This window comes from Epinephelus fuscoguttatus, linkage group LG11 (genome assembly GCF_011397635.1).
Source record: "Epinephelus fuscoguttatus linkage group LG11, E.fuscoguttatus.final_Chr_v1".
Classification (NCBI taxonomy): Eukaryota; Metazoa; Chordata; class Actinopteri; order Perciformes; family Serranidae; genus Epinephelus; species Epinephelus fuscoguttatus.
The window spans coordinates 25889927-25914985 of NC_064762.1; the positions used below are offsets into that span (position 1 = coordinate 25889927).

The 25059-nt window shown below is 41.8% G+C and overlaps 1 protein-coding gene across 4 annotated transcripts in view; it reads left to right on the plus strand.

Moving 5' to 3' along the window:
* The window catches only part of esr2a (estrogen receptor 2a), a 26551-nt gene continuing 1492 nt past the window's right edge, over window positions 1–25059 (plus strand). Inside the window, exons 1-9 of one of the 4 annotated variants that reach the window (XM_049590441.1) lie at window positions 1–191; window positions 4249–4282; window positions 12478–13267; window positions 13937–14103; window positions 15769–15885; window positions 16368–16673; window positions 17788–17926; window positions 21565–21698; window positions 24867–25050. In XM_049590441.1, the coding sequence (XP_049446398.1) occupies window positions 12864–13267; window positions 13937–14103; window positions 15769–15885; window positions 16368–16673; window positions 17788–17926; window positions 21565–21698; window positions 24867–25050 (1451 nt within the window). In that variant the 5' untranslated portion in view covers window positions 1–191; window positions 4249–4282; window positions 12478–12863. The remainder of the gene's footprint in view (window positions 192–4248; window positions 4283–12477; window positions 13268–13936; window positions 14104–15768; window positions 15886–16367; window positions 16674–17787; window positions 17927–21564; window positions 21699–24866; window positions 25051–25059) is intronic. The other 3 variants (XM_049590442.1, XM_049590443.1, XM_049590440.1) reach the window with 3 other exon arrangements.

A 25059-nucleotide genomic window follows, 5' to 3' on the forward strand; every position in this document is an offset into this window, starting at 1 on the left:
CTGAGATCAACAGACGTGCGTGTTATATGAGCGCAGTGCGACTGTGGGTGAACTTACTCGGTGTTTGGCTTTCCTGCTGCTCACAACAGCTCCTCAAACTCTATCTTTGAACACTTTAACCAGCACGTGACACCGCGGCGGGACTTCGCCTTGTCAAACTTTGTCTGCAGCTGCTGTTTGTGCAACAAGAGGTAGGAATATTTCCATGTTTACAAATTCAACTTATTCATGTGTGTGGTGAGTCAAGGCGACGTGCAGCGCAGCAGACAGGACGTGGGGCTGAACCCAGGACTGCCCCACTGATTTATTACTAATACAATCGGGCTTACTGCAACAGGTACAAGGCCTGCTGCTGCTGCTGCCTGTATGAAATATCAAATGTTCTTATGCTGGTTAATGTGTGACAGAATTAACTCCAGATAGGAAATCTTAAGCCTACTAAGGTGGTGAAATTTATTCAATCATTTCTTGATTTCAACTGGAGCCTTTTCAACAGCCTCATGCAAATACACATTAAGAGATCATGTTGAATATGATTGAACTGTGCAGGCAGATAATTAATGCAGCTTTCCCATAGTTACCTCCTTAAACTTTTCATGTAATCTAAAGATTGCTCATAACTATATTTAGATATCCTGCATGAACCACTGGAAATCTGTATTTGTGTCTATTTGTGGCATCTATAATGTGGAATTACACATTTTAACGAGCCTACTGTGAATATTAGCCAACTTCAAAGAGCACTTATCTCTGTGTAAACAAGCGGCTGCTATCAGCCAGCTGTTGGGATACAGAGCTCCCTTGCAGAATCCCCCTTTTCCTTGTTTGAACTGGGCACCTGATGTTGGGTCACTACAACATTTTGCTAGTTCAATTATTGATTTATTTTAGTTTTTTTATTTGTAAAGTCATCTTGTCAAACACTTGATTGCATTTATTACAGACAGAATTAGATAATCATATTAGATAATGCTTGCAGCAATTTAATCTCTTTTTCATTCAGTCATTTTGATGCAGTTTGTCTTCTTTTATTGTGATTATATAAAACATGAACAGAGTTGTAGCCCTGTGCGCAGAGGTTGTGTTGCACTGAAGAGTAGAAATGAAAAGAAATACGTATAATGGAGATATAAAATAATTTAGGGAGGTCAGAACTTTTATATTCAACTTTATGAAATGCAGAATTTGTACTGAGTTGAGTTATGAGCTGACTTTGTCCTCTTAGAATTTATATTGTTACATATTTGTGTGTAAAATTAAAGAGTTCATCGCAACATTCCCTTTAGTACTTTTTAGAGGCAAGAAACTTTAATGATAAAAACACAAATATCAAAGAGAAGTTGCTTTGATGGCTATAAATACAGTTAATTTTTTCTTTAATTAAGCCAGCTTTTTGTTTCCAAAAGCAAGACACATCTCTCTAAAGTAGCCTGCAAACAAAACCCCACTGTCCTGACACAATGACAAGGCAGTCCCAAGCTTACAGTATGCGGCAAACTCATAGACGACCACATCCGTCACGTTCAGCCACTGCCCTCAGGGCAAAGGTACAGAGTCCCCCTGTGCAAAGAAAAACATCTATAGGAAATCATTCGTCCCTGTCGCCACAAAACACCTTAATCAGTAAGTGCAGCCTCGATTCGAAGCCAGCTTGATACTTGCTCATTGCACTTTATATATCTGTTTATTCAACCTTGATTCAGTCCTCGCCATCGGGTACTCAGTGTTCCTTTTTATTGTTCTGTTGTGCTTTTATGTTAATGTGTTTCTAAGTGTCCCCTGTGGACGTGATATAATGTTTTAATAGGCCTATTTGATAAGAGATTTTGCACATGTTCACGCATGCAAGAAGTACACTATTTTCGATTTCTTCCATAGAGAAAAGTTTTTACTTTCAAAGTTGTAACCTTCAAGAAGTATAGAAAAAAAATATAGACATTTATAGTCTTAATTATTGTCGCTTTTAGTGTTTGTTACACAGCATTTCCTGAAGAACACTCAGCAATCCATGTCTGTCATTTAGTCCCAGCTGTATTACAGAAGATACTGCTCACAATAACTATAGACATTCTTATTTTTTTTATAGAATAAAAGGTAAATCACAAGTTATGTTTATTTACTCTGTTCTCCAGATTTATTCCAGACTAAAACTTTTCCTCCGAAAAATTTAACAAAAATTCTTATTAAGAGGTTGATCAAAGGGATTATAGGTTGGACTAAATTCCCGTTGAGGTGCAGCATATTTTAATTTAAATGTTTTTGCTGATATTGTTACATTATCAGAGAGGTAATTTTGTAGACTGTGGTTACTTATGGTTTTGTATTAGTTTACAATGTATTGAGATGGAAATTAGGGTGGTGAAACCATCTAAAACAACCTTGAATACAGTGCAATGCAGTGAACGCTTAGCTGAATTAATTATTTTTTTTGTCCCAGGGTCAAACACACATGATCAGCTCCCACCGATGGGTGTTACTGCACTCGTGTACATGACATAAAAAATTACGCGGCCTTTATATTTAGTGTTAGAGCCTAATTTGTCCTTTTTAAAAGTAAGTAAAGTGAACGCAAAGCGTGAATCGAGCCCACGCTGTAAATCTCTACCTGTCAACTTGAGGTTTGTCTGCAGCAGGGGAAACAATTCAGTGAGATTTTTCACATTCTCTGGCGCCAACCTCTGCACGTACTCCCTAACTGTATATAGTAAGGTACGGCTTCTTTCCGTAGAGCTGCTTCGCATCCGTTTCCGCCTGATTTTAGGGAGGCAGGGAGATTTTCGGATGGGAAAAAGACATGGCCTTGAGCTTTTGTGTAAAAGGCATGCACTCCTGGCTAATGACCAGGAACAGTTCTGTCACTTTAGATATTGCTTTATTTGGCTTTGACCTTTGTGTAGAATTTTGGGGGGGAACCTGCTCAGTGCATTTGTGTGTATGTGTGTGTGTGCAGTAGTGTATAACATGAATGTTTGCCAGCTGTATGAATAAGGAGGTTCACTCACGTCAGATCTGTTCTACAAAGCCAAAAGAGTGTGAGTACCATTTTTTAAGACAAGAATCACTCTTTCTTTTTTTTTTTAAACAAATGTTTTACCATAAAAAAGTCACCATAGAAAAAAAATACAACTTCCAAACCAAGCAGCAACATCCAGGACACAAAAAAAGCAAGTGTAGGAGTGCCAAAACTGCAGTTCCTCGAATGGCCACTTGAGGCTGGCTCAAAGAGCAAGTCAGTTCCCACTGACCCCCATGTTAAAATGCCCAACTTAACAGCAGAAATAAACACGCCTATAGCCTGGTACAAAAACTGTCTAGGTCTCCATAGCTAATATCCCCATTCATAATAACCTAATCACCTGTTTAAATGTTATTTAGGGGTAAAGTTATGCATAATTAAAAGTGGATGCCGTCTGTTGACAGGTCTCTACCAGGGTGACAATGTCGATCAGGTTTGATAACGTAACCATGGCGTAACCCCACATTCATAAAGTATAGCTGTAGATGTAGCTGCAACTATTGTAGTTTTTTTCAGCCATGAAAGTTACTGTAATGTAATGTAACGCCAAAAAAAGTGTACCAAATGACCTTCTAATCTGATCTGATTGGGATCGGCTATATTGAGCCATAGAGCCTGGAACAACCTTTGTTTTACATCAGCTGTCACACAGGTGTTTTTATTTGTGAATTGTCAAGCATAGGCTGTACATCAGATTAATATTTATTACTTAAAAGTACCAAAAGTGTGCACTGTGCAACTGTGTAATCGAGGACAACAGAAGTAAAGGACTGGGACTTTGGCAGATAATGATAAATGACTCGGATTGGGATCAGATGCAAAAAAAAAAAAAAAAGCAAAAACCTTGATTGGGACATTTCTAATTTAAATGGTTTAATAACAGTTTCTCCCTAGTGAAAATTAGCATTAGCATTTACACAATTAAAGGGCCAGTGTGTAAAATGGGTTGAAAACAGTGACATCAGTGGTCAAATTCTAGATTGCAGGGCTCACTCGCTCACCCCTCCCGTCGGGTAAATGACGGTGGCCTCGTAGGGACAAAAAGCCTTGCGCACAAGTTTTTCAGGAGTAATTCCATGTGTTTGATGCTGAGCGGGTGAGAAGAGAGGCTGAATGCACAGAATGGGATTCGGTGCTACTGCTGCCATCGTTGGGGAGATATATCACCAGGAGGAAAAGCACCGCAGAGAGTGCATCACAAGGAATGAAGTTGCGTCTTCTTTTCCTCACAGATGACGGTTCGGGTTCATTCTCTCCTGTTGTGTGGTAAGTGTGGTCCATTCGCAAACTTTATAACTAAAAAAAACTTTTCACTACTCTCTATCGACGAACTACTAACACTCTCTGCTGTTTCCTCCTCCTTCTTCCTTCCTTCCACTGTCTTCGTTGGTTCATTTATACACACGAAACGCGTTCTCTGGTTGGCTGGATTGTCCATTCGGTCTGCCGTACATACATGGTGGCACAAGATGGCGACCTCTCTAAAGCAAGGCCCTTGCTATATATATATTTAAAAGCATAATTATAATAATGAAAACCAAACGAATTTTATTTTATAGCGATTATACACTTGTATAAACATATTAATGGGTAGAATATTCAGATTCAGATTCAGATTGACAATAAACCATGCCAAATATTACACACTGGCCCTTTAACCATAGCTGTAAATGCCAAGTTAGCAGCTAGCATTAGGATTAGCTCCACCCTCTTGTCCAAATATGGTCATCTCTGGCTCCAAAAATTCAAGATGAGGACAGCATGAATGCCACACTCATTGTGGGAAAACGAGAATCTACAAAGCAGTGGTTGATGTCACAGTGGCAATGTCCAGAATTTTATACAGTCTATGATCCAAACTGTAGTGACTGCGCTATGGCTAAATGCGATTAGTTACTTCAGGGCCTGAACACCACTTCCTCCTTTTTCTTGTCCTGTGCTCTTTTCAATCCTCCACATATCCCGCCCACCCTAAAGGCACTTCTTCGATCTTTATACATCATTATGTGGACTTGGTCACTTTTTATACTTCACCACCTTGTGCTCCTTTGCTCACATAATAATAACTGCAGCTACTAGAGGGCACCACCTTACAATAAACGTAAATATGGATCATAAGAAGCTGCTTGTACAGCTGACCTGTACGGCTGTTTTTTTGCTTAAAGCAGGCTGTCAGTTTGGATATGTGTGGGTATGTTTGCTCAGAAGTGTGCTTTGCCTCGTATTAGCATCTCACATTGCCACTTTAAATCACCACAGTCTCTGAACATGTTGTGACATGCTGGTTTTAAACTGCCCATGGGACCAATAAACATGTGAGAGTCTGTCCATTTTTGATTAAGAGCTCTGTTTTTGCTGTCAGCGTTTCTCTCCTTAGAACACCATGTGAAATTACTTTTCTCTGACTCTCATCTCGTCTTTCCCGCATGTGTGTATCTCACTCACTCGAGTCGAGTAGCGTCAGATGAGATGATTTTACACATGCAGTTGCTCTGTGAGTTTCCTGGTTGCCAAACCAGTGCTACAAATGCTACGCTGGTTAAAATAGAAATGCTCTGTCCAAATTTAATATTTCTCAGTCGCCTCAATAATCACCAGACCTCCCCTGATCATGGCTTTGTGTATTCACTGGTGATCACTATTGGATTACTCCAATCCTACTGCCCACCCTTACCCACAGTCTCTGTGTAATGGCCCTCTAATGCAGTAATGGTTAGACTGTTGGTCTCCTCAGCAAGGCATTTAACACACAGCAGAACCTTAAACACCTTAAAAATCAATTTCTCTAAAGCTTCCAGCCACAGGGTCCAGGTTTCTCCTTAGTCATTAGGTCAAGGTCTACACAATGCAATATATTCATGGTCATAATTGTATTTGAACACATTGTCGAGCTAGTTTGCCGTCTCTGTTAAATAGCTGTCTGTGAGTTGCTCACTCTACAGCAGGAAATTCACTGTACTTCAAAATTAAGTGTGTTTTTTACAAACTTGACACGTTCGGAAGTCACTTGTGGTCCATTTAGAAAGGACCCGCAACCCACTTTTGGACAGTGACCCACCAGTTGGGAGCCACTGCTCTAAAGAAACAAGAGTTTACTATATATTTCTTGGCATCTGTTGTGAGCTGATGTTAGTGGCAGCAGAGTGAGCAGCGCTGTGGAGGAGAGCCGGGAGGTTTTCTCTCACGATGAGCTGCATGACAGTGTGACAGTGAGGAGGTTTGAAGGCAAGGTCAAGGCTTCAAAGGAAACAAAAAAACTCTTCCACGTCTGCTTTTACCCCCAAATAGTAATTTAAGCAGCTAAATCTTGCCACAAACTATTTGCTCTTAAAGTGACTCATTTGTTTTAGGAGTCAGTTCATTGGCTACGGACGCAAGGTCATTGGAAAGTTAGCGAAACTTAAGAGTGCTATCCTTTTTTAAGCTCTCAGCAGTAGGGATGGGGCCGATCCGATCCAGTATCGGGTTCCGATACCAATGTAATTCACGGATCAGAAATTTCCGATCCACCTGCGGAAATTTCCGATCCACGAGCTGCGTCTGTGCTTTCACATTGTCTGCTGGAATGATATGATTGCTACTTAGTAGTGTTGCACTGACCGCGGTACTAAAACACGACGGTACATCACTCCTGTGGGATAAGATCAAAGTTGATATGCTGCTGCAGTGGTTGTATCCAGTGACATTTCAGGTATGAGCTGAGCTATTGAGTATCTTTAAGCAGTGAAAGTTATTATTAATTTATTTTTACTTGTAGGTTAGATTATGCTACAGTGATTTGTTTTCCACTACAGAGCTCTACAGGACGAGCATTATACTGGCATTTGCGACTAAAAATAGTTTTGTGCGAGCAAAAGAAATCATTCAGGAGCAGGCTATGCAAGTACAGATTTCAACCAGCAGCAGAAACTAAAGGCAAATTCTGTCGGTTGTGGGTTGAACGGGGGTCACAGACACAGACGGGAATGTATTCCTGTCAAATACGGCGGAGGCTCATAGTGCTGTGTGGCACAAGAACGGCTTACCGGCGACAGAGAAGTCTGACTCCAGGTCCAATAATGTCCTCTTCTTGGTGTCCTGACTGCCCAAAAGTACCTGGACAGCTGAACTGTGGCGGCACATAGGTATGTGACGTGTCAGAGGAGAAACGAGCCGTTCACATTTCGCTCTCTGTGGCAGGGAACGGTTCACAAACCTCACCGCACTTTAGGGACTGTTCTTTACTTATGAAGGGACTGTCAGGGGAGGAGGGTGGCTGGTTGATTTTTGGTTGATTTTTATTTTATTTATTTATTTTATTTTGATCCCCCCTATGTTAATCACTTATTGATGCTGTTTTTGAAGTATGAATAAGTCAGTAAGTAATTTATTCCATTGAAATATCATTGATGTGTTACAGAAAAGTGATTTATCTTTTTATAAATGACAAAAGGCACATCTGCCTCATTTTTGCTGTGGTATCGTGATACTACTCAGAACCATGATACTTTCACTGGTATCGTACCGTGGGTCCCAGTTTTGGTACTGTGACAACACTACTACATAGTAGTGTCTACTTGATTTGTATCTGTGCTGTTCAGATTAATATGACAGGTACTTTTTGTTTTTGATAGTGTATATTGCACTAGTAGTTTAACACCGTCTTGGAATTTAATAAATATTGACAATCAATTTGAAACCCTTTCAGTTGCATATTTGTTTTCAGGATGGGATTTTTCCTGTGAACAGGATTTTCTGCTTTTCTGACCTTATACTTACCTCAAGTTGCCTTTTGGGACATACATGCATATATACGTACATATCATACTTGCCTGTAGAGAGGAGTTTATTACAGCCTCATATAAAATCAACAATAATGATAATATATTATAATGATAATATTAAAGCAAACAGAGCTCTGGTATCGGAATAGTATCTGTATCAGCAGATATCCAAATTCAGGTATCGGGATCGGATCGGAAGTGAAAAAATGTGGATCGGTGCATCCCTACTCAGCAGTATATAACCTTGACGGATATATGCAGTATTGTAACATTAAGTGTGATGAAGTTCCCATTTTATTGGCGTATTTTTGATGGTAGGGCTCCATATGTTGTTAAGCCAGTGTATTACTTTACATCATCATTCATGATGTAAACAGAAGCAGATGAGCTGGCAGCCCTTTATTAAACTTCAAATGGAGAACAGCTGAAACGGTTTGATTTCCTGGAATGTCATCAGTCTCGATGTCAGCAAAGAATTGATAAAACCCGTAGAGGACAGAGGTAAAGCCGTCCTTCCTCTGCCAAGGCACACTTGGTGTTGTTGGCCAGAAACGGATCGTTTGTCAAACCATTGATTTACAGAGCAACAGTGGAGGTCCATGGTCAAACATACACATTTACAGAGTATTCAAAGAGTCTAAGAACAACGTAATAATACTATGTCCAGTATTTATATTTGGCATAACATTCACATACAGTAACTCAAGAAGTAGCTGTCAGCTGGTGATAAAAATAAGATAGCTGGAAGGTTGTTGACGACTTCAGTAACGTGTAGCTCCATTTCCCAAAGTGTTTTCACAGCTGTAAGAGTGATTCCCGGTTACATTTTAATGTGATACCATAAAAATGAAAATTCATTTTAGTGCTTTCCAGGATATAGAAAATAACTGAAGGTCACCTGTGCCCATTGCAGCTTTGTGGGTTTAATTACTGCTAGTTTTCAGTGGTGCTCATTTCACGCTTACAGCACAAGACTTCAGCTACTCCCACGGATTATCGAGTTTTGTTTATGACCCAAACCAAAGTGTCTCTCAGACATTTGGAAAGATTAATGGGCCATTTTTCTTCTGAGTGAATAATAACTTCCAGAAGTGAGTTTCATGCCAGAAAGGTGGAGACAGTGTGTACCAACCTTTACTGTGGACAGACCCCTGCCACCCAGGAATGATTAACTCTGCTGGATTTGCTTTGTCTGATGTCGTAAGCATAAATGAACATGTCCTGAGTGTGCTGTGTGTTTATGTGTGTTTATTTATTGATCTGCCAACTGTTTCTGTCCAGAGCATTATAAATTAGGGATGCACCATATATTCGGTAACCGAATATATTCGGCCGAATATTGCAAAAAAAACACACATTCGGTATTCGGTGGAATAAGTTAAAAGCAAGGCCGAATAACGCAATCAAACGGCGTGCCGTGACGGGCGGAATAAAATGTCGGTAGTGTGGCAATCCGTCCGTCACGGCACTCACATTTGCGATTAAAAATAGATTTAAGCGAGCAAAATAGGCTTAAATCATTCAGCACGCTGTGCGAGCAGCCTACAGATTTCAACCACCAGCAGAAACGAAAGGCGAATCCCACCGGTTGTGGGTTGAACGGGGGTCACAGACACAGTATTCCTGTCAAATACGGCGGCCATTGGCTTACCGGCGACGGACAAGTCGGTTCCAATAATATCCTCTTCTTGGTGTCATGACTGCCCAGAAGTACCTGAACAGCCGAGCCAGCCGAACACAGGTATGTGACGTGTCAGAGGAGAAACGAGCCTTTCACATTTCTCTCTTTCTGGCAGGTAACGGCCCACAAACCTCACCGCACTTTAGGGACTGTTCTTTACTTATGAAGGGACTTGTCAGAGGAGGAAGGTGGCTGGTCGATTCTTATTTTATTTATTTATTTTATTTTGATCCCCCCCTATGTTCATCACTTATTGATGCTGTTTTTGAAGTATGAATAAGTCAATAAGTAATTTATTCCATTGAAATATCATTGATGTATTATAGAAAAATGATTTATCTTTTTATAAATGACAAAAGGCACATCTGTCTCATTTTCGCTGTGGTATTATGATACTACACAGAACCGTGATATTTTCATTGGTATCGTACAGTGGGATCCAGTTTTGATACTGTGACAACACTAATCTGGAGGGGGTTCATCTGCAAAAACTACTGAAAAACTAAACAATGATATTCGGTATTCGGTACTTGGTATTCGGCCAAGCGTTTAATAATATTCGGCTTCCGCTTCGGCCACAAATTTTCATTTCGGTGCATCCCTATTATAAATCCTGAATCTCTATTTCCTCTTGTCATATTTCAGACACTGCACTCCTCTAAAAGAGTTGAAATTCTTATACAGTGTGAAAATCCTGTGTATCTGAATTATGGCCATCATCAGTTCCTTAAAATATAGTCACTGTGTGTTGTTCTTTTGACATGTATTCTGAAGGTTTTTGACCACAGACACTCAGACAGTGTGCTTTTAAAAACTAACTGATTAGGATTATTGGTGGTCTTGAATGAATGGTAATGACTTTGGGGTACCTAGCACACAGATCTGGTACTAAAAGGTGGAGCTGTGAACACTGCAGTCTGTTCATTGGTCAATAGTGGAGGGTCACTCTGCTCAGGGCTGAGTTGTGGCTGGTTTTGAGGCTCATGGTAACTAGTGCTCATACTGTGGAGAGGACCCTACAGAGAAATGAAAGGTATATACAATATATAGAATAGATATCACAATTGTGCAGGAGAAACAAAAAAAATCCTAAGGGCAATGGTCATCATTACACAGAATAATTCACATATTAGAAGTGTGCATGTGAGTGAGAGGAGTGCCTGTATGAGAAAAGGAGTACATGTTCTTGTGTGTGTGTGTGTGTGTGTTAGGTCAAGACTGTGAGCAGTGAATTTAATTAACCTTATAAAGCCGAGAGCCCCCATTAAGGCTCTCAGTTAAAGGTTAACATGGCAGCGTTTTATGTTGTTTCCTTGAGCTTATGTCGAGAAAGCATAACTGGCCGTCTATATCGATTCTAGCTCGACATACAATAACCATAATCACAGTGATTCAATCATAGTTGATCTCAATTAGTGTTACGTCGGTTTATATTCTGTCGGCTCCGCTCAGTGTTTTCAGCTCCGTTTCATTTTGAAACACTTAACGTTAGCAACATAGCTGCTAATATGGCTATTAGCTACTCAGCTAGTATTAGCTCCTAAGTGTCTTAAACGAAAACGGAAAACCTAGTCGCCGTTTAGGAGGACAGATATGGCTCAAATGTCCCGTATACGTCGAGAGTTACACATTATGACAATCTTAGCAAAACCAAAGTCCCTCACACAATAACTGATGTTTGCATGGCATAACTTGCATTGGCTGTAAAACTGTGGATGATGGTCACGGAGATGAGCCAGCAGATTTGTAGTGTTGCTGTCCTTTGCAGCAACGTTCTTTCTGCATGTTCTGCACACAGGATAGTTGTCCTGCACCAGCTGTCCCTCAGCATTCTTCAGAAACCCAAAGTACGCCCAGACCTCAGACTTTGTGTATTTGTGTTTTGTGTATTTTGCATTGTTTCTGTTATTGTATTTTTTGTATTTTATCTTGTGAAGCACTTTGTGAGTCCTCTCTGTGAGAAGTGCTATATAAATAAATTTTACTTACTTACTTACTTTGTGCGTTTAGTTGGGGGGGGGGGGGGTCCTGAGTGCCGCTATCACCACCTTCCGCCATGTTTTCATTGTTTGTGTTTACACATGGTATGCATTCACGCAGCGCCTGCATCGTGAGACTTGAATGAGGCTGTTATTACATGTCCTGACAATCCACCGCGATAATGCAATTAATTTAAATATAAACGGTAATTCTTACAGTGTAAAAATTAACCAAGATTTACTTTAATATCGATAATCATTACATCCCTCGTGTGTTGTAATTGGAGCTTCTCTGTGGTTTATAGTGGTAAGCAGGGCCGGCCACACAGGCATGCTAGTGAATGTATTTATTCCACTGGCTAGTTCATCGCCATCTCTTTGCATTGTGCTTATTGTGGGGCGGCTGTGGCTCAAGAGGCAAGCGGGTCGTCCACTAATCGGAAGATGAGTGGTTCAATCTCGGGCTCCTCCAGTCATATGTCGAAGTGTTCTTGAGCATGCTACTGAACCCCAAATTGCTCCCAGTGGCTGTTCCATCAGTGTGTGAGAAACAAAACTAAATAGTAAGTGGCACCTTGTATGGTAGCCTCAGCCACCAGTGTATGAATGAGTGTTTGAATGGGTGAATGTGACTCGTAGTGTAAAACATGCTTTTAGTGGTCAGAAGTCTAGAAAGGCGCTATACAAGTGCAGGTCCATTACCAGGTCCATCATACCGCTGATAGCAGGAAAGTGTTGTTGTGGAAACGTAACGTCCACCTCAGGTCCCCCCCGGTTAACACTGTCAGCACTGTTTAGCTCATTTTATGGAATTATGGAGTTAACTTTTGAGACTTTTGATTCTCTTATTAGCTTTTTCCAGAGCGTTGTGTATGTATCTCACAGCAATCTTCAGTGCCTGTGCCTACCAGTTCTTTTTTTAAGTATTGGTAGGCACAGTACCTAGTTTGAGAACAAACTTAATGAAGCGTCACTTAATTATTGAAGTTCACAACCAATGTTTTAGTGCTTAAACCTGTTTGTCTGTTTGTTTTCCAGGTGAAGTGGTTTGTCATACTTCTGACTCCACATGCTACGATTCAGTAATGTGACTCATGGCTGAACTGAGACTGAGCACCAAACATCTTCCCCACTCCCCATTATCCCCTGGATCATCTAACGTCAGGTTGATCACGTGATCTATCCCAGCGCTTACATTTCACAGTGAGCACAGTTAGGAATTTACAATGTGAGCTCATGAAGTAACATTAAACATCCCTGGCCTGTGTAGGAGATCTGCTGGTCTTTGCTTTTATTTTTTAGGGACAATTCTCGTACATAATGAAATTACCACAGTGAACTTGACACCAGGGGACAACTCTATCCTAGGCTCATATTCTTTGCCGATGATGTGGTAATCTCATCATACTGAAACTGTAGTTGTGATGTCCGCTGCCTCCTCTCCAGAGGGGGATCAGCCCCTCCTCCAGCTCCAGGAGGTGGACTCCAGTCGAGCTGGCAGTCGCGTCCTCCCTCCAGTCCTGGGCTCATCCTCTCCTGGCATGTCTCTGGAAACCAGCAAGCCCATCTGCATCCCCTCTCCCTACACCGACATTGGGCATGACTTCACCACCCTACCTTTCTACAATCCAGCTATCTTCAGTTATGCCAGTCCGGGCATTTCAGACTGCCCCTCTGTCCATCAGTCACTAAGCTCCTCATTATTCTGGCCCAGCCATGGCCACATGGGGTCATCGTTACCCCTGCACCACTCCCAGGCTCAGCCTCAGCACGGGCAGCCAATCCACAGTCCATGGCTGTCGCCGCGGGACAGTGCCTTACCAGCCAGGTAGGATGAAGCATCACTTCCTTACTCTGGCATACTGTTTTAAAGTGGAGATAAAATACGACAATATGACCGCAGTTCATGATTTTTACCTAAGGAAAGCAGAACATTCACCTAGATTTGCTAGAAAACTTTTTTGCCAGCACGGTGCAGCCATCTCAAAACAAGCTTGTCATGTGCTGATACAATGGAGTTTGAGAGTTTTGATGAGATACAAAGTCATAAACAAATTACCTGTGCCTATGGGGACCTCTCCCCCATGGAGTCATATGACAGCTGCAAAAGTGAAAGCATTGGGCGGTGCATGACTTTGACATTCAGTGGAATTTTGCTGCAGCTGATAAACCACACAAAAAACTTGTCCACACGAAATATGTATTCTACCACTGTCTCTGTCAGGTTGCCAGATACACAACAACGTAATCATTTCCCTTGCGAATGATAATCATCATGAAAAATCACCATCTGTCCTGTCTCTCTCAATTATTACCTGCATAAACAAAGGCTGCAGTAAACCAGTCTTTGATCACACTACACATGTGGTAATGATTAAATAAAATGGAACATCTAGTACACTCTATTAAACTGCTCTGCACATTAACGCCAGATTTATTCCACGTGTTTTTATCCTTCATCCTATATCATCCTTTATCCTTTGAACTTATCTGTTAGTCAGAGTGTGAGGAGGCATTCTCAGGAGAGTGAGGAGGCCGTGGTGTCGTCCGGCGGGAAGGCTGACCTCCACTACTGTGCTGTGTGTCACGACTACGCCTCAGGCTACCACTACGGCGTCTGGTCGTGTGAGGGGTGTAAAGCCTTCTTCAAGAGGAGTATCCAAGGTGAGATACAAAAACATACAGTATCTCTGTGTGTATGGCGAAAAACAAGGGTGGACACCGTCATGGGAATAACCGCTTTGGTGAAGCTCTTCAAGTAGAGATTTTGTTGACACTGACAGATGTGTGCATTCAACTCTGTGGTCATTTTTAGGTCGTGTTTAGTCAATTAGTATCTTTTGAGACTTACCTCATAAAGTAGACATTTTTTGGATCTTGGAATGACACTGTTGGTCTGTTGGTCAATCCAACACTTTGGTCCAAATGAATATATCTACAACTCTTGGATGGATTGCCATGAAATACTGTTCAGACATCTGTCGTCCACAGAGGATTCTTCAGATTCCCTGACATTTCTATCTAGCGCCATCTGCATCCCAAAACTATAACGTATCCAGTCAAAGATGTCAACATCTACTCAAGGAACCTGAACAAAATTCATGGTGCTCACATGGTGGATCCTACTGACTTTGGCAATCCCCTAACTTTTCCTCTAACCTGACCAGACGGTTTGTTACCCAGAACCATCTGAAAAGCCTTCATTGGAAACTGTTTGGAAAAGAGCAGGCACTTTCAAGAAATACTACTTGGATGAACCATCTGTCCATCAATGTCAGCATCAACCAAGAGTGAAAACATCTTTCAACTGAAAAAAAGTCTTCAGTGCTGATGTTTGCTCTTCTTCCAGCGAAGAAATACTCCCCAGTACTGATGTAACTGAAGCTACTGCAGCATCTACGCTAACCTCTTTATGAGCCACCATTGTTGTTTTGAGCGAACAGTTGCTTCTCCATGTTGTCACACAAAACCACACCAGTAGCTCCTCCGAAACACTTTGGTGTGGACACAAATGCATTACTTGAAGCCTGACAAGATGGATTCTCACATGATCCGGTGATTCTGCAATTCTCACGAGATATTGTGACATTGCGAGAATCCAGCTGCCATGCAAGGTAACCATTCCCCCACCATGAGGTTGACCTTTGTGGTGCTGGGTGAGATTAATATCATCATGTATTGGATGGATTGCCATGAAATAGGTTGTAGACATTCATGCCCCCCTCAAGACAATTGTAATAACTTTGTTGATCCCTCAGCTTTTCCTTTAACTTAAACCTTCATTGTAAACATGATTTATTCCATTATAAATGCATGTGCACATAAGTCTCACTGAACTGTATTGGGGTTTGGCCAAAATGTCACAGCTTAATACACTTACCTGTAATCCATATCCATCAATCCATCCATTTATCTGCTCCTACAAGATTCGATTACACCAAAAATGAATGACAAATGCAAAATGCATTTAAGTTATGATCTTTTAGTGTTTGTTGCCTGACATTTACTGGAGCTGATTCCCTCTGTGTTAACTGTAGTTTCTGCTTTCATGGACAGTTTTACGAGTATGTTCATAGTTCAGTAAGGGGCTTGAAATGATCCATAAACAAAACAAAAACAGTAGAGGTTTGTTGTCAGGTGCTCATTTTGTAGTTCTTGTGGAATTTGCAGGAATGTGTCCGTCAGTCTGCAGGTCTGTTGACTCCTCAAAATGCATTTCTTCACTTTTATGCTTTTCATTTAGTCTTTTTCACTCTCTGTCCATCAGTTTCTTCTCATTTCTTTACTTATCTTCTCATCTTAATCGTCTATCTTTTCTCTTTGTTTCAGGACACAATGACTACATCTGTCCAGCAACCAATCAATGCACCATAGACAAGAACCGCCGTAAGAGCTGCCAGGCATGTCGCCTCCGCAAATGCTGTGAAGTTGGCATGACTAAGTGTGGTAAGTGTCTTTATATTCTCTTATTTTCAGTTTTGTCCTTCTGTTTCCTTCAGAGGTTGTTGCATTTTCTCTTACTGCCTCCAAGGAGCGAGAAACTGTAACCAAACAACACTCCTTTTTTAATTTAACCAACATGCTGATATGATTTTAGTTAAATGTCATATAAAAATATTATATATAATGAATAAATGTTATATAAAAATTCAAATGATCACAAGTTCCCCCGTGGCTTTGTTTGTTTTAGAGTGTTTCCCTCCCCACATGATCCCACTTCAGCCGCCAGGAAAGGTGGTTTTTCATTTCCATGTAAAATGAAGAGTTGCTGTCTGCTTGCCTTTCTGCTTCCAAGTGGCCCAAAATCTGTTAATGCAGGTCGAAGTAGAATTTAAAACATGAGAGTCAGCTAAACAATAGTCATATTGACAAATATGGAAGGGTCATTTTAAAAGGCAGTAATGTATGTGTTAATTTCTGTATCACAGGTATGAGAAAAGAGCGTGGAAACTACAGGAACCAGACGAGGCGAGTTACCCGTCTGTCCTCACAGGGCCGAACCAACAGACCAAAGGCGTTAACAGGACCAGCGTTGGGTTCATTGAATGCACCCCAGCCTCCTGCGCTGACCCCAGAGCAGCTGATAGAGCGAATAATGGAGGCGGAGCCGCCGGAGATCTGCCTCATGAAGGACATGAGAAGGCCGCTGACGGAAGCGAACATCATGATGTCGCTCACCAACCTGGCTGACAAGGAGCTGGTTCACATGATCACCTGGGCCAAGAAGATTCCAGGTGTGTGTCGGGGTATCCAGGGATCCTTTGGAGAATCCAAAAGGAAAATTACAATTTATTTTAGTGACGTTATATCCCATTAGAATGGGGATGCTTTTGTTCAAAGCAAATGACGACAAGTAAAGCCACACAGGAACAAGAGTTTGATAGCTGGAGGCAAAACACGATTCGCCACCACAGGGCTGTCGGCTACATAGTAGTCTTAAAATGCCGTCTTGTTGCTTTATTGTTGTTTGCTGCTATGTTACTGTCCAGTGTGTTGCATTTAGTGTCATCGAGCAGTGAGGTTGCAAACCTCAAACTTCTCCCTTGTGCAAAGCGTGTTGGAGAACTACAGTGGCCGACACAAAAACACTGACGGCCCCATCTTGAGACAGTGTTTGATTCGTCCGTTATAAACGTCAAACAAAACGATTCTTTCTGGAGATTATACACTAATGAAAACATAGTTATTAATGCTCCATTTCTGCCAAGAGATGCCCCTAAATCCTACACACTTGACTTTTAAGAGATACTCATATAATACTGTCTTTTATGCCTCTCATCATTTTGAACATCCTCGCAGAGCAGCTCAGTCTGCTGTGAGTTAATGATTTTATCTTGGACACTGTAACTGTCTCTGCGTTATTCCTCAGCTTAATTTAGTGTGTGAGTCAAGTCTGTGCTGATTGATTCAGACTGCTTTTCTGTACAAAAGTCCCCATCTGTGCATCAGGCCAGCATTATGACACAGAATGCTTTAACCTCCTCCTAGAGTGACATATTTGTTTTGGAGTCAGTCATAGCCTCGCTGAAATCAGATAACAGCACAGGGTATACAGTGACAGTGTTTACATGGCTCCAAAACGCTGCTCTTAACCTGGTTGTAACCTGATTTGAGGGACTGATACGTGATGTCATGAATAGGTGGTTGACGTAGGGATACAGTTAACATTTATTTTTATGATTAAAATGTATCTACAAAATATAAATAAGATAAAGATAAATTAAGATAAATTACTCATCAATGAACTAATCCCTTCAGCGCTGGTTTGAACAAGACGAGCACTGTTCACAGTCTGTGTGGAGCATCACTGGCAGCACACAGTTACATCTTATTTGATGTTTTCTCCAGGATTCATAGAGCTGAGCCTCTTGGACCAGGTGCACCTGCTGGAGTGCTGCTGGCTGGAGGTGCTGATGATCGGACTGATGTGGAGGTCAGTGGACCATCCAGGGAAACTTATCTTCTCCCCTGACCTCAGCCTGAGCAGGTACGACCGCCAACATTTCCTATGTCTACCTTACAATCTTCATTAAAGGGACTGTGTGTTGTCATTGCTGTGGATGTTAAATGTTACTTGAATTATAAAAAGTGCATTTATTTCAAATACAAATTGCTGTTCTTTTGGTCAAAGCAGCTTGTTTATATTGGCAATGTTGTGTTCTATGATCTAAAAATGGAGTTGCAGTGGCCACTTTTGCCGACGACAGCTAACTCTCACTTTAGTTTGATGCTTGCTTTGAGACTGTGTCATGCTCTCACAGTCCAAAAGTATGTCTGACTATAAAAGCTGGTAAAAATTACAGTTCCAACAGGATACACAGATCAGCCACAACATTAAAACCACTGACAGATGAAGTGAATAACATTGATCATCTCGTTACGATGCAGTATTCTGATGGGAAACCTTGGGTGCTGGCATATATGTGGATGCAGTTTGGGACACACCACCCACCAAAACACTGTTGCAGACCAAGTAAACCCCCTCTCCCCATATACACACACACACCCCACCAAATTTCCCAGATCCCAAACTGATCAGCATTTGTGGGACGGACGTGCTGGTACCCCAACTCGCAACCAATAGGACTCAAAGGATCCACTGTAAACACCCTGGTGCAGGACACCTAGGACACCCTCAGAGGTCCTGTGTCCATTGTGTCCATGCCTCAGTAAGTCAGAGCCAAGTCTGATCTAAGAGTCCCCACTGTGAATTGGACTTCACTCTCGGGTACTGGCACATTTCACGAATGCTCAATCGGATTGGGATCGAGGGAATGTGGAGGCCAGGTCGACACCTTGAGCTCTTTGTCATGTTCCTCGGGCCATTCCTGAGCATTTTTTGCGGTGTGGCATGGTGCATTGTCCCACTGGGGGGCCACTGTCATGGGGAAGTGCCATTGCCATGGGGGGATGAAATTGGTCTGCAGCTGTGTTTGGTAGGTTGGAGCATGTCAAGTAGCATCCACATGAATGCCAGGACCCAGGGTTTTGCTAGTGGTTTTAATGTTGTGGCTGATCAGTGTGTATTTCAGCTTCTTTAGTTCAAAGACTCAAACTTAGTCTCAAACTTTTTTCAATAACATAATCCTTTTGAAATATTTTTCAGCTGAGTACGCCACAACGAGTGCAGAACAATTTTGGTAGAGACACAATGTAAACGTGAACATGATTACTTTTGTTGCGGCAGTTCATGAAAGTTCATTGAAAAAAGAAATATTGCATATACATTGTGATTTATTGAACTTACATTTAGTCCTGGGCATTATATATCAATATTATACTGATATCGTGACATGAGACTAGATATTGTCTTAGATTTTGAATATTGTAAGTGTTTTCTTGTCCTGGTTTAAAAGGCTGCATCACAAAAAAGTGCTGTCATTTTCTAAAATTAAAAGTCTCCTCTAGCTGTTCTTTTATTTGCCCTTAGCCACGTAGTCATTATATCCACATTACTGATGGTTGTTAATCAGAAATCTCAGTGTGTAAATGTTGTGTAAAAGCACCAATAGTCAACCCTGCAGTAACTTATTATACTATAATTATTTTAGGAGTTACACATGGCTGGTATGTTTTCAATTAGCAAATTTACAAGTCAGTATCAGCCTTAAAAATACAGTACGCTATATTCCCCTGCCACCACCTTTGTACAAACTGAAATCACAGATCATCCTCATCACATTCACAGTCTGATCTAGATCAAGCTGGTAAAAAACAAAAAAGATGTAGCTTTATTTCTTTTTAATGTGGGAGTTCAAACCGGTAACTCCTCCATATAACTGTCATTCATAAACCAACAGCTAAGCAGGACTACCTGTATCTGTGCTGGTATTTGGTTTCAACGAGAGATATCTGCTGGTGCTCAGCTGCTTCAAAAGCTGGAACAAAGTGTCCTTACCCCTCTCACTGGAGGCACGATAACGACGTGCAGAACACCATTTCCTTTGTAGCAGCCTTTATCATCATATCATATCTATTTAAGTAGTGCAGTGCATGCTCTGCAGCCCACGGCTTGAGGGAGGAGGAATCTTCCAGTGTAGGAGGAAGTATTCAGGTAGTTTTCATAATGTAGCAATACCACAGTTACTGTGCTAGTAAAAGTACAGAAATATTACCAGCAAATCGCACTTTAAGAAACAAAAGTAGGGCTGGGAGATGTGGAGAAAATATATAATAAATAATAAAAGACATTTTTGACCAAATACCTAAATATTGAAACAATATTGTAGGGTTGACTATTGGGTGTTTCACAACATATTTATACAATGAGATTTTTTATAAATATAATGTGGATATAATAACTAAGGCCCTGATCATACAGAAAGCGTTTTAGCAGCTGGAGGCGCCTGTTTGTAATTGTTTTTAAAAAGAATGAAGCTTTTTCTGCACTCTAAGCTCCTGGAGTTTTTACCGGAGCGCTCTGAATTCCTTGAGTTGAAAAGACTTCAACTCAGAGCGGAAAAACGCCCCACGTCATCTCTTTTTTCATCATCTTTTTTCCCATCGTCCAATTGGATGATTTAAAATGGGAGCCTTCTGTGGTGGTCATGACAACAAGTTTACAGTTGGTAAACGATGAAGGAGAAAGTGGTGGTAGCAGCTGTTGGATACCCAGAGCTATACGGCCCACGATAGACAGCAGGTTGTCAAACTGCCCCCAAGTCATCCTAAAATATGCCTGGAAACGTTCATCATTGAGGCGAAGCTCCTGGACCAACTGGTGGTACTCCCCGTGATCCACCCTCTTTTTTAGGGTCTCATGTACCCACACAGATCTCCGTTTCCCTGTGCCCAACAAACTATTTACTGACAGCCCCTCACCTTCAACCAGAGCTACAGCAAGTACCCTCTGCTTCAACATTTTAGGAACTACATACTAATTTCTGGTAGGAAAAAAAACTGTAAATACGGCAAAAACAAAAAGGTGCCGCAAGCATTTTTTTCTACTAGTGGCATTCAATTTAAAAAAGAAAAATGCAGTCCAGTGCACCTCGAGTTTTGCAACCTGCAAAGCGCTTTTTTGTGTGATCAGGGCCTAAGCGGGTAACCGCAAATGACAGAACAGCTGGAACAATCTAAGTTCAGCAGCCTTTAAAACCAGGGAAACATAACACTTACAATATTACAATATCCAAAATCTTAGGCGATATCTGGTCTCATGTCATGGTATCGATATGACATGCCCAGCCATGTTAAAAAGTAAAAAAAATACTTACTATTCAGAATGGCCCCTGTCTGGATCATTTTGCAACATTACTGTAACTTTCTTCTTAAATAGTACATCATACTTTTAAGCAACTTCATGTTTTGTATGTAATTATTTAATCTAGAAGGTAACTGGTAATAAAAGCTGTCAAATAAATGTAAATGAATAAAAAGGGAAGTATTTCCCTCTGAAATGTTGCAGAAAAATGCAGCTTTTAGCAGTTACAGACATGCTGAGTATTAGTGTCTTCTTCTTTACAACCACGCTAACAACACTTGTGCTTCATCGCCATCTTTTGGATCTTTGCAGCTGCTTTTTTGTAACATATTAAGATGTCTTCCTAATTTTGTGGGGCAAAAATCAAGCGTTTTTTTTTTTTCTGATAAATACGTAGTTGTGTTTGTGTCTTTGTTTGGTAGAGAAGAGGGGAACTGTGTCCAGGGCTTCTCTGAGATATTTGATATGCTGATAGCTGCCACGTCCAGGGTTAGAGAGCTCAAGCTCCAGAGGGAGGAGTACGTCTGCCTCAAGGCCATGATCCTCCTTAACTCCAGTAAGTGAGCGTGTTTGTGTGTGTGTGTGTGTGTGTGTGTGTGTGTGTGTGTGTCGGGGGGGCATGCACTTGCAGGCATCTTATTTACAGTATTTGTCCTCTCTGTGTGTGAGATACGTGTGTAGGTGAGACAAAGAGATGCGTGTGTGTGTGTGTGTGTGTGTGTGTGTGTGTGTTGCTCCAGTACGTGAAACCACAGTCGAGTGTTTGATTGGTGTCTCAGCATGTAATTTTGTGTGTGCGTGAGTCTGCACTCTGCACAGGGTTGGCAAGGGGACCAGCTAAATAACTTACCAGTGCAAACCCTAATGGGAACACTGTGTATAGTTTGAGCCTCGCTCCCATTGGCTCTGCTAAATGCTCGAGCTGACAGACAGTGCCTGTTTTGGGACGAGCAGGGTCAGAGCCTCTCTGGTGAGCAGCTACACCAGGGAGTAATTAACGTCTGGCTAATGTTGCTGTGTCCCTTTTAATCGCCTCCACCAGCGTAGTCGAACAGGGCTCGTGTTTTTGCACCATCTCTCCCATTCCAGCTTTTTTCTGTTGGACAAGCAAGAAATATCTGAAGCCAACATTTAAACAAAACTGAAAGGTTGAACTCTGTTTGATATTTCACACTGGAAATACAAAAACAAAATGCTTTCACTGGCTGAACAGTAGTTCACAGCTATGGCTTAATGCTGCTGCTATGTCGAAATGTTTAATATGCAGATAATATTTGTTTCAAAATACATGTTTTGGTGAAAATGAAGGCGCAATATAGCAACTAATCATCATAATAGTCAGAGATGTAAAACACGGGGATGTAAAATTTCCCAATCATACTAGACTTTTTATTGAGGCTGGGGTGTGTGACTTTTACAGCTAAATAAATGTTGATTACATTCAAAGCTTTGCCAGATGAGCTCACACAGTACTGATGAATAAGCCTTTCGCAGCCAGGAAGACCTCTCTGTATCTCTCAGTTCACTAGAGCTCTGGTGTGTGTGGTGATTTTCTCACACAGGCGCAGGCAGAAGTGATGTGTTTTACGTCAACTAGCCAGAGCAAAAGGGAGCAGGAAGAGGGAGGGATTAAGTTATTTATTTTATGTTGTTTTATTTATGTTTTATTTATTAGATTTGTTCATTTTTGTTGTCTTTTTTTCTGTTTTGTTTTCTCAATGCTTCATCTGTACATGCATAACTCTGATGTTTTCCTTTGATTCTATGTATGTTAACAATTTGAAATGAAGATTACAAAAGGGAGAGACCATAGCAGCAGAGTGGCAGTTAGGAGTAGGCCTGCTGTCAGGGGTGGTCAAAGGGTACAGATGCCCTGGGCCAAGGCCAAAGGGGGGTCCCATGAAAAGGTCTAGGGTTGATCCTTAAATGGGATCAAGTACAACACTTTACTTACTGACTTATATACTGATAATACAAGTTATACACATGATAAATAAATGTCATTTTATCATTAAAACACAACATTCAACATACTATCTGATATTCCCGAACCCCACAGGTACTGTGAAATGGTGCGGTCCATCTGACTCAGCTCTGGTGTAGGGTTGTCATGAGAACCGATACTTCGGCACCAAGACGATGCCAACACGCAAAAAAATATGTCTGTACCTGTTTTGTTGTTTTTTGTTTTTGTTTCCCCGGTACTGTAAGTACGGGATACAACTTGGCCCTCAGCGGGCCGTGTCGATTCCTGTCGGAACTGACGGGGGCAGTATACGCACGTCAGTCGGTGCCGAGGACGAGTGCCGAAGAAGAACGCCTGTTCTCCATCGTCTTTGCTAGAAACAATGGCTTTTACAAGTGCGGCTGAAGCCACAACACCTCGGCTTGTCAAAGTCAGTTAGTAGGAGTCGTGTGTGGAGAGGGTGAGGCCTCATTGACACCACAAGCGATGCGTTCGCGTAGCGCTCACGAACGGTCGCTGTTTATTCGCATTTTCATTTCGGAGAGCATGTTAACAGGTTAGAGCATTCACACCGCATCCATTCTATGCACTGCTCAAGTCGCGCTGCTTTCGCGAGCAAGCTCGAAAATAGAAGCGACGCCGATTTTAGGTATTTCAGGTATTCTACAAAAAACACGAGTTTGCGTGTGTTGTGACCTCTCTCGGCCACCGTAGGCATCTCCCCCTTGACCGAGCGAGACCTGACAGGCACATGTGTCATGTACTTACCCATTTGTAGTGCTAAATATTCATTCTCCAAGCATTGGAATAATCATTGGCGCGGGAACCTGTCCACCCTGGGCTTTGGGTCCAAACTCACGTGTTCTTCTTTGGGGTTCATTGGAGATTTGCAAGCACGGTGCACTACCGCCACCAACTGTTCGGGTGTGGTTTATATTTTGACAGGACAGCAGTGGCTGCTGCGTGACACGTCTGTTCGGTTTTGGTGTGAATACACGTGTGCTGCCGCAACGCTTGTGGACCGCTTGCGGTGTAAATGAGGCCTTTTAGAGTTAAAGTTCGAAACAGTTTTAATAAAGTAGTGAATTTAGAAAAACATGAGTTCTGTTCTTTGATTTTTATCGTGGTATCGAATGAGTATCAAGAACCGTGGAAATTCACCGGTATTGGTAACTACTGAAATTCTGGTATCGTGACAAGCCTAGGCTGGTGTGCAATGTGCAGAACTCACAAGTGCCGCTAATTTAAAGATGTCAGGTGGACTGAATGACTCACCAAAAATCAGGAGCTCCTAAAAAAAAAAAAAAAGTTAGGGTGCAGAGGGAAGAAGAAAATGAAAGGAGCAGAGAGGTGATAGACCGATGTGTGGCAAAAAAATGAAGAAGCAGCAGGTATGACAGGTGAAGCTGATAGTGAGAAGTGGGGTAGATGATTTTTTTTAGCAAATAAAACCTGCTGTGTCGGGCTCCGTTTTAAAGCTACAGTGAAGTATAAATATGTATAGGCATTCCCCTCCTGTTGGGTGTGAATGAGGTCTGAAGCGGATGCTCCAGATAAAAAAAACAAACAAAAAACAGAAACAAAAAACGTGGCATTCAGAGGAAGGATTAAAGTTAAAAAAAGAGAGGGGGGGGGGGGGGGGTCCTGCAAGCCCACCTGCAGACATACGTTATGTAATTACTCCACTGCCACAGGAGGGAGACAAAAAACCCACTCCAGCTTTAAAGCCAACCCATCTGCCTCTCTGTGTGTCCCCAGACATGTGCCTCAGCCCGACGGAGGGCAGCGACGAGCTGCAGAGTCGCTCCAAGCTGCTGCGTCTTCTGGACGCTGTGACGGATGCTCTGGTGTGGGCCATCGCCAAAACAGGCCTCACCTTCCGCCAGCAGTACACCCGCCTCGCCCACCTGCTCATGCTGCTCTCACACATCCGCCATGCCAGGTACGAGAC